Source organism: Parasteatoda tepidariorum, chromosome 7 (genome assembly GCF_043381705.1).
Source record: "Parasteatoda tepidariorum isolate YZ-2023 chromosome 7, CAS_Ptep_4.0, whole genome shotgun sequence".
Taxonomy (NCBI): Eukaryota; Metazoa; Arthropoda; class Arachnida; order Araneae; family Theridiidae; genus Parasteatoda; species Parasteatoda tepidariorum.
This window is the reverse complement of record NC_092210.1, coordinates 31,699,299-31,710,155: the sequence shown is the minus strand read 5'-3', so window position 1 is coordinate 31,710,155 and position 10,857 is coordinate 31,699,299. Positions and strand designations below refer to the sequence as shown.

At 28.5% G+C, this 10,857-nt stretch overlaps 1 protein-coding gene across 5 annotated transcripts in view; it reads right to left on the bottom strand.

The window, feature by feature from the left end:
* Nucleotides 1-1,070: 1,070 nt before the first annotated feature.
* LOC107442263 (homeobox protein orthopedia) overlaps nucleotides 1,071-10,857 on the bottom strand; it is an 83,297-nt gene continuing 73,510 nt past the window's right edge. For 4 of the 5 annotated variants that reach the window (XM_043043187.2, XM_043043188.2, XM_043043184.2 and 1 more), the window contains exon 4: nucleotides 1,071-1,514. In XM_043043187.2, the coding sequence (XP_042899121.1) occupies nucleotides 1,146-1,514 (369 nt within the window). In that variant the 3' untranslated portion in view covers nucleotides 1,071-1,145. Of the gene's footprint in view, nucleotides 1,515-5,554; nucleotides 5,686-10,857 lie in introns of all 5 variants that reach the window. The other variant, XM_043043186.2, reaches the window with a different exon arrangement.

The window sequence follows — 10,857 nt, the reverse complement described above, 5'->3', positions numbered from 1 at the left end:
ATCAATCTTTCTATAGAATGAGAATTCCTTTTTAATCATATTTATAATTTTAATTTCATAACTGATCTGTCAACTTTAGAAAAAAAAATTTCTTTAACTGTAAAGCCAAATAAATTATTGCTTAAAATAAAATACTTTTAGTAAGATTTTTTGAAATGAAGGTTAAAATGTTTTAAAATAAAGGTTAAAATGTTTTGAAATAAGGGTTAAAAAAAAGAAAAGAAAACTTGAAGTGATGTGTTGAAAACAAATCTTCAATCAGTTATGAAATTACATTAATTACATGAAATTATTAAAATCATCATTAAAAACGAATTAATTTAAATTAAAACATCAAAATCAAAACATGAAAATGAAATCATCATTTTAATTTCATAACTAATCTGTAAATTTTTTCTAAAAAAAAAAATTTCTTTAGCTGTAAAACCAAATAAATTAATGCTTAAAATAAAATACTTTTAGTAAGATTTTTTGAAATGAAGGTTAAAATATTTTGAAATAAGGGTTAAAAAAAAGAAAGGAAAACTTGAAGTGCTGCGTTGAAAACAAATCATCAAAAAGTTATGAAATTAAAATCACCATGGAAAATGAATTAATTTCAATTGAAACCATCAAAATGAAAACATGAAAATTAAATCATCATTTTAATTTCATGACTGATCTGTAAATTCCTTCTAAAAAAAAATAAATTCCTTTGGCTGTAAAACCAAATAAATTAATACTTACAATAAAATACTTTTAGTAAGATGTTTTGAAATGAAGGTTAAAATTTTTTAAAAATAAGGTCTTAAAAAAAAAAAGAAAAATTTCTGTGCTGAAAACAAATCTTCAAAAATCTTGGAAATAAGTTAAATTTTTATTCTTAATCACTCTCATTAAATTTCAGGTAAAATTTTCTATCTCAAGTACAATTTTAGTTTCCGTAGGAAAAAAGTAATTAATGATTCAGTAATAAAGTAATTTTCACCGTGAACCAGCGTTGTAGTGACAAGATACAATAAAAACACAAAGCTACATTCGTTTTTTTTCCCTTCTTTCTACAACCGTTTTTGCTGTCATAGAAAGAACTGTTTTTGAAATGAGTATTTATTTCGCCTATGCAGCTGTCAATTACCTCGAATAGTATGTGTTGTGACCCTGTCTCTTCACCTAAAAACGGACATGGAGGCGGTGTGCTCCAGCGCTTTCCGCCGCAATGAGGCGATACTGGTACCCCGCCACACGTCATTCGTCTCCGGTCCCATGCCCATGGCGCAGGCGAGTTGGGGCGGCGACGAAGAGCCTGAGGAGCTGGGCGGCGTCGCCCCTGATGCAGTCGGCATGCCAGCCGCCGCAATACCCGCTGTAACGGGCGCTAGTCCTGTGGGTGGGGCGACTGCAGTGGGACCCCCTGTGTTAAGGGAGTTGAGTCCCCCATACATAGGCGACTGGTACATGGGTGAGCAGGAGGTGCTCGTCGTGATGGAGGGCAGAGAATTGGGAACCAGCTGGGAAGACACTTGTACAGCCATATACTGAAATAAAAATTCAAAATTATTAATTTTTTCATAACATGCATACATACAAGGGTGTTTGGTGATCATCGCCCTTAATATATATTTTTGAATGCTTCTCATTAGAACGTTTTGCTAAGGGGTGCGAATTGCACAATTAAATATAGAGTTCAACGCTTTAACAAATAATGGCGACTAGCTTAGCTGAAACCAATGTGATCTCAGAAACAATATCTAGCTCAAATATTGAACAAAACCGAAGATTGGGATAAAGTCATCACACTTTACTGGAGATCGGTCTTTTACAATGATAGCTCATTGCTTTGAACTAAATGTTCTTGATTTCATCATGGCCTGAATAAAACCTTAACATATTTTAAATATAAGCTTATGATGTATATTTAATGATTTTTTTAAAATTTTGTTTTAACCAAATAGTTTAATGGGGAAAAGCTTAACTAAATGAGTTATAAAAGATAGATTATTATTATTTTGAAGAATCTGGGGCATCGATGACCTAGCATGCTTGTACAGCTATATATATATATTTTTCCCCTTTAAGTACAAATTTTATCAATAATTGATTTTGTAAATTAAAGAAATCGCAATGATGAATAATGTTTCTCTTAATATATATAATCTCTTAATATGAAAAAAATAAACATGTTAGCAAACATACGCATCAAGGTCAATAACAAGAAAAGTGGAGTTTAAATGAAACATATTTGTTTTTGGAATGAAACGCAATGCGTTTCCTTTTACTATTCTACCCTATATAAGTTCTTAGGAACACGTTACATGATTTATCTGAGTAATTAAAAAGTTTTTGCTGAGTTTGATTCCATTTTTAACTATTGTACTATAAGAGATATTAGGAACATATTACAGTTTTATTTGACTCATTAACAGGTTTTGGCCAGTTAAATTCCGTTTTTAACTCTTTTATCTTATAAAAGAAATTAAGAACACACTTCAGTTTCCTGATTAACAGGTTTTGAGTGAGTTTAATTCCATCTTTGCCGATATTATGTATCGATTGATAAATTGTTCTTTTTTACTTAAATATTTATTACCATTTTCTGTTTAAGTTTAAACATTTTCTTTTTGCCACGGATTATAAAAATATATATTAAGACCATAGATTAAGAAACACCATGTATACGGAATTATAGAATTAAAAATATATCAATATATGGGTTAAACTAAAATACGGGAGCATTCATTTAATTTATGTAAAGATTTTATGCTATGTGTTTTCGATTAAAATGAGCACATCTTTACTTACAATTCCTTATTTAGAATGCACTTTGACATTTCTTTATTTCATTTCAAAAGTAAAATCGATATTAGTACTTTTGTTATAGTACTCCCCTCCCAAGGTGACCCAGGTTCGAATCCCATCGGCTACCGGTCAATTAAAACTCTACTCCAGCCTCACACCAATCACCAAGCTTACGTAAAATATTCCCAGTGGTACATAGATCACAGATAAAAATAGAATTGAGATAAGGCTAACCATTGGTGGTCTCCATGGTTTTCCTCATTAAGTAAAGCAAATATCAGCTAGTTCTATCACCAAGTTCAATCAGAAGGCTAGTTTGTTTTAATACCTGATCCAGGAGTTCTACTGTGTTGAGTTCCAAATCATGAGGCAACGGGGAATACTGAAAGCCATAAACCCAAAAACGGGTTGCTGTTCAACATTGGTAATTAAAAAAGTTTTAAAATGACTTGAAACAATAATTTTGTTTTGATAAAAAATCAGAGTAAATAGCTCTATATAGTCTGGTCAAGACGAAATTTTAAGCACAACATGAGGGTTTGGTTATTTTAATAATTAATTAACTAAAAGGATAACTATACCATCAACTTTTATCTTCAAAAACACAAATCACAATTACATTGATAAAAATTTAACACTAGCATTTTTTGTGCGTATTATAGAATTTAAAAAACTCTCAGTTAGTTTCATTTTGAACAAATTTATTATAATTAAAAAAATTTTCTAAATCTGAAACTTGCCTTACAGCTTTAAAAAATCGTCCAAATCGAAGAAAAAACATAAGTTTTATTCAATAAACAAATTTACAAAGAATTTTCTGAATTTTAGATATCCAACTTTAGATTTTTTTTAAAATTAAAACTTAATACGCCAAGAAGCTAATTTTTTAGATTATAGATTCAGAAAAGAGAAAGAATATACTATGCAATTGCTTATAGGGTGAGTGAAATTAAGAAAAAATTACAATTTGTTTTTAAGTCATTAGTAGAAGAGGGAGAGGAACATAAGAGGGGAAGAGCGGCTTAACAATACTTGCCTTTGCGATTTGGAAGGATGGTAATGTTTTCAAAATTTTAAATTTCTGAGTTCATTTATTTATATTTTATAGCCGTAGTTACAGCCGACCCAATTTTGGGTTTACGTCTACAAATGTTCTGCTCCGTAGCCCTGTAATTTTGAACCCAATCCGGAAGACCAGGGAACTCCTGGATTAAGTAGTGGGGGAAATTTACCTTCGTAGAGGACTCTTTGATGGAACTAACCCGCATTTTAGTTACATGGAGAGGAAAACCACGGAAACCTTCCACGCTTAACCTAACAGAATGGGGACTCTAACTCATGATCCGTCAACCACTGAGGATATTTTACGTCAGCACTGGGGTCAGTTCATTTATTAATAGGGAATTGGAAGGATTTATAAACGAATGCCTGATTAACTGAATTAAATTCTTGGAGGCAGCGTCCACTGCTTCCAAAACATAAAGGCATTTCATATTTTATTGATGAATTTCGAGAAAAAGATGTCAAGGTCAAAAAGTATTATAAATTTACCCATTTATAGGATTGAAGTTTCATTTTTACTACACATTAAAGTGTTTGCGTCTGAAGAACGTACGATACTTAAGGCGTGAAGTCTTTCAAAAGTTTTTAATGCATTGTACTATTCTCTATTAACACTAAAAAGTATTCCCGTAATAGCTAGTTTAGGGTTAAGGCTGTCACAGAACCTCAGTTTTGTTGCCACCAACTTTTTACATTAATGACATAAAACTAAACAATAACTAATTAAAATAACTCACATTTACCAATAATAAGAAAATACAAAACAATAAGTGACCGATAAATACTTTAAAGATATCGTAATTCTTGCTCAGTTAAACAGTTTATTTAAAATGTAAATTGATTTCAATCAAATTAAATATCTCAATAAATCAAGCATTTTTTATATTTACGCCTTAGCTAATTTAGTTATTATGTCTATCATACTTTTGGAGATAATCAAATCCTAATTTGACTAAATATTATACAATTTCATTCTCATTTAATTAAGCGCAAAGGAATATTCGCATTATAAATTCGGCTTTTTTAGTTAATTTTTCACACATTTATAACAAAATTAAGTTAAAATTTCAGTCATCTCAAAAAATGAGTAAGCCGACTATTTTATAAAAGACATCAAATGGTCGCTGTGTCACTGTTTTTTTTGTTGGGTTATTATAGATAAAAGAGATTGTTAATTTAAAAGTATTCAATTTTACCGCTTTACGAAACACAAGATAACCTAGATGCATTAAAATAGTTACAGAGAAAAGCTTTTGACTTTAGCGCATTGATTAATAGCATAAATTTTCCTATAAATACCAATTATTTAAAAAGCAAGAATTGAATAAACAATATCGAAAAAAACTAAAATTGCAGGTTTATAAATTTTTAGTAGCTAGTGCACGGAAAAATTTGATTTTTAAAAAATAAACCTAACGATAAAAAATGATGCATTAAAAACTACATGAAAAAGAATATCAGTTAGATATAAACAGAAAAACTTGAGATGTTATTTATTTAAATATAAATTTTACCATAAGAACATCATTTAAAGGGATGGGTTATAAATATTTATATAGAAAAGAAAGGACTGTTTCTATAAACAATTTTTACCAAAAAATATTGTTAGAAATAGTAAAAATCTTTGAAATTAAGGATTTAACACATCTTTAACATTTCAATATTTTTGTTCTCGATTTAGGGTGCATAATGAGGTGGGGGTACATAATGGGGGTACCTTGTGGACAATTTGGCGATATCTTCGGCTTAAAAACTTGCGTCATGGTGCCACCGAGCTGCATCATTCCACATAGCTGTGGTGCCATTGCCCCCGCTGAAGTTGCTGTAGTTGGCAATGTAATTTGGAGTCTGCAACGAGATCAACCGCTCATTAAAATTTTTCAATTATTTCTTTTTTTTTCAATTAATACGTATGCAGCCTGATAATTTACTTGAAAATTAAAAATTACCAGCCAAAGTAAGAAAAGCAATCATCATGAAAAATATATTTACACGAAACTGTTTTGAAAGTGTTATTGATGAAGGAAGGGGCTTTATATTGATGAATTAATTTTAGAAGTGGCTAACTAGTGTTTCGTAAAGCGGCATCCAAACTGAATACGTACTAATTTAGAAAATGCATAAATAATTCGAAGTAAAGCTAGAAACAGTTTAAATATTAAACACATTTTAATACATTTGAAAACACAAGTACAAAAAATGGTTAAAAATAGACATACAAAAATAGGAATATAAATTGTCTCGTTTTAATTTCAGTTTAACAATAATAAAGATAAAATTTATTAAATAACAGATATTCAAAATTGTGGTTATACAATATATAAATACTATTAAAAATATAGTATTAATTGAAATAACATTTGTAATATCTAAATTTTTTTTATATGAATTAATTGAATAAAGATTATTTATATTAAATGTTAGAGAAAATACTCATAAATAATGCTAAACAGGACGTTTTAGTCTCGAATTTTCTGTCCCGTTAACGAACTTTTAATAAAATTATAAAACTAATGCGTCTTCAAACACTATAATTTTTAGTCTTGTAGATAGAGAAATTCCATGAATTTTTAGTTTTAAGCGTAATTTCTTTGTTGAATTGAAATCTATATGAATAAAAGATCATAATGCATATAAAACGAATGAAATGTCTATTAATCAAAGGTTTCGCAAGATGTACCCTACTAAAATTTTCATTTTAAAGTTGTAATAAGATAACCGTCTGTCCATTCGATTAACCGTAAAGTTCAAAGTAAAGAACAATTTTATCTTTACGTTTTTGAAACCATCTACAACTAGTATGGTTATAAAATCATGAATATAAAACTCTATCGTTTTTTTTAACCATTTACAATTAGGATGGTTTCAAAACCGAAAAAAAAAAAAGAAATTTAACTGGAGATAGGAGCAAGGCTGTCCGTCAGGTAATAGGCATTGGACAGTGCAGGACACAAATTGGAAGGTACAGGACACTGGAAATTCTTCATGTGTTGAAAGGAATGGAGGAAACATTGTGTTGTCAATGCTGGGGCTCGAACCCCAGTTCTGTTGGTCATGAGACTTAGAGATTAGCCCTCTCGGGCTTAATATGTAGGCAGTTGCAAGGAACTAAGTGACTTTATTAGGTGGACTCAGCTAGTACGATAAGATTCTAGTTGATTAACCGTATTGGGTGAAAGCAGTTACTAAACGGTTTTTCTCACTGGTTTGATTACCATCTTGTTTACTGATATTTGACTGTTTTCTTTTAATATGGTAAAATAGGGATTAAGTAAATTGTTATTTGGTCATTTTTTCTGAGAAAACTGCAACAGTGTATAAGTAATATAGTTATAGATTTACATTCTAAAAAGAACAACACCATTCATATAAAGCTAGACTAAAATACTTAAGTACTCAATAAGCGAGATAAGTATCTTCGAATTGCAAAGCAATTCAAAGAGAACCGTGGAAACAATTTAGAAGAGGGGCTGGTGAACAAGGCGTGGGGTCCTCTAATCCTTGTATATTATCATAAAAATACTTATCAGAATCATTTATATATATTAGATTATATACATATTAGTAGCTTAATTTTATTCAGTGTCCTTTAAATTCGCTTAATTCGTGGATATAATATAGAGTTGACTTATTTTCAAACAGAAATAGTGATTTTTTTTTCAATTGAGACCTCATTTCTTATTATAAAAATACTTTTTTGAGACATTTTATGATATTGTAAAGAGTCTTTACAATTAGTTTTGGTATATTTATTTCTAATTTTCAGATTCAATAAGATTTTTTCAGAAGTATAGTTATTATCAGAGTTGAAGCTAATTTGTTAAACATTTAAATGTAACAAATTAAGTATGTAATTTTAAAAATTATAGAATTAACCTATTGCCATATAGAATTAATTCTTTTAAGAAAACTCAATGCGTCTGAAAATTATTTTAAAATCTTTAAGCGAAGAGAAATATTCTATAACGCATAACAAGTTTTCCACGTTAAAAAAAAGAAGAAAATATCCCTTAAATTGGTGGATCACAGCAAGCTTACTAGAAGACTATGAAAACTTTTATTAAAAAAAAAGAATAATTATAATTGAGAAGATAAACCAATTTCACTCTAGGAAAAAAAATCAGCATTTTTAATGATTAAATTTCAGTTGCAAGGATGGTAGTAGTCAGGCTTAGGGGAATATTCTACTGTTGCTGAAAGATTGTTTGTTCTTATGATTAAAAATACTCAATCATAATAAGCATATATTTAATTTTGGCTTTTATTAATTAAAATTGCGTGAAATAAGTTAAATTTATTGCACTTGAGATTTGATGGTGCTGCACTATAATACTGCAAAGTTTAATTAATAGTATCAATTAAAAATATCGTTATTTTAAATTTCTTTGAAAACATTTTTGAGAATTGAAAGTTAATTTCAAAAAAGACCCATTCTCTTTAAGTTTAATTTAGCATGGAAATTACCGGTCTCCTTCAGAATAAATATTATTAAAAGTTTTTATAGACAATGGATTTAATTATAATTACAACACAGTTTAATATATTTAATACAAATCAAATATAATTTCTACATGAATTCATTATTGTTCAAATTTACCGGAGAATATTTTTTTTTGCATTTTTAAAGATAATACTAAATTCATTTTCTTATCAAGGAGTTAAGTTATTGTTAAAACACATTTTTACATAATATTTGCAAATTTCGATCATAATAATTTTTCATAAAGAACTAATAAATCTAAAAATTTTAATGATACATCTGAACTCTGTACAATTATGTAATTAAGCAAATAAAAATGTTTGTTTTGATTACCGAACGGTTAAACTTGAGAGTTTTTTGAAAATTGAGAAAATTTTTCAAAAATATTTTGGTATTAGAATGTGTGAAACAACTGCATGAATGATTTATTGTAAATGCCTTTACAGTTAACTTCATATTATCATGGGAAAAAACCATGAACAACAAAAATTTAATGCGAATTAAATTAATTTAAAACTGCATGTTTGTTTAAATGAATAAGTTATTTAATATTGCCATTGAATATTAATTTTCTATATCGGAAAGTCTTTATTTAATATAGTGATTAGATTTTAACTTCACTTGGACTATAGGGGCTTCAATTTATTATTCACTTATTAATTATAGGGTTAATTATAATTATTTATAATAACTAACGATAAGAGCTTTAACATACAGTTTTTTTTAATTACATTTCAATTAAAACTTTTATGAAATATATAAAATTTAAAAAAGAATTTACGAATGATCCAAAAATTATAATTATTTCAGAAATTTGAAATGATATTGATCATAATTAAACTCTTAAGAAATGTAATTTTTATTGAATAAAGAACACTGGAGAATGTGTATATGGGATAAATTTGTTATTTGATCTAATTTTTTGATCTTAGAATTTCCTTTCGTTGAATCGATTGCTATTTTTTAAATAAATTTATGATAGTTCAGCATTTTTTTTTAACCTAAATATTTCATATTTATAATTTTTGATACGCATTATTTTCGGACAATGTGTATAAAATAAGGCTATTACCATTATTTTCTTTCAATGCCTGTGAACAATATTGGTACCAGAGTTTTTATGAAAATTAGCTCTATCCAAAATACTTTAAAAAAAAAAAAATTAAATTAAAGAATTAAATGAATAAATTAAATGAATGAATTAAATGAAATTAAAAGGAATAAGTGTGTGAATAAATAAATAAATAAACAAGTGAATGAGCAGAGTGAGAAAAATTGCAACGGTCACATAAACTGAGGCAAAATTGGTTTTCAACTAGGATTTGAATCGCTGGTGGGTGAAACGTCACATTTAAATGAAAAAAAAAAGAAAAAGAAAAATATAAAATATTTGCTACAAATTGGGAACTAGTACAATATTGATACATGTGTACGGAACAGACACCGTGAGTCGAAAATGCCCTTATGACTGATTTAAATATTTCGGTTGGCAAGAAAATCGTTGAGATTTGGGCAAGAAGAAGATCTGTTTTTACGCTGCATTCATTGATGACGCGTGTGCTTCCATCAATCACAGAGGCCTATTTTTTTTTCATTTTTATTTTATTTTATTAATTTTTTATGCTTTCGTTTACCGAACTTTTCCAACACATCTTGTGGATTTAAATTTAATTTGCATGTGGATTATATATTTTCGGCAGGGCAAAGAAAGTTTAGAAAATGAATCATCAGGTTAGATTTGACACTCTGCAAATGTGACGACCGACAGTTTCCAGAAGGACAAACTGATTTGTTGCAATATTGCCGATGGATATAAGAGTAATCGGGTATTAGCAGTAACAGGTCATTCACAAAGATTTGGGTAAGCGCAAGATCTGTTTTACGTTGCATTAATTGATGACGTGTGTGTTTCCATCGATCACAGACGCCTTCCCAGAAGCCGTATCGACGATGTCAAAACGTTTTGTGACTAACTGATGTTATTTTGAGCTAAAACAAATGTATTTTTTCAACGTTTTATTTCATTTATTAATTTTGTTATGCTTCATCAAACTTTTCTAACGTACCTTGTGGATTAAGCCCATAGGGCTAAATAATGTTTTTCTGCAACAAAAAAGCGTCTACAGATTGTTTGTATTGTTTTGCTTATACCATTAATATATATATATAGTCATTTTACTGAATATTCCATAGATTGATTTTGAAATAAAGAAATATTGGCAAGCACTGCACTAGCTTATTAAATTTTATTTCTTCAAAGTCAGAATAATGGAGTTAATTATATCTTATGGTTGCTTATGGAATCTTAATAGATTCATGTCAAAATAAATATGAGCAAATATTTGAAATAAATAAGTGGAAACAAATGTTACCATAAATCAATAAATTTTATAAAGGTTTAAAAAGGGCTCTTTAAAGATCTAAAGATCTTCATAAATTAAAAATATCTTGAAGAAATTATTATTATTATTTTTTTTTTTTAAATCTTGATAACTTTGACTGATTGCTAAACATTATTATTAACTCTCTCATTCAAAATA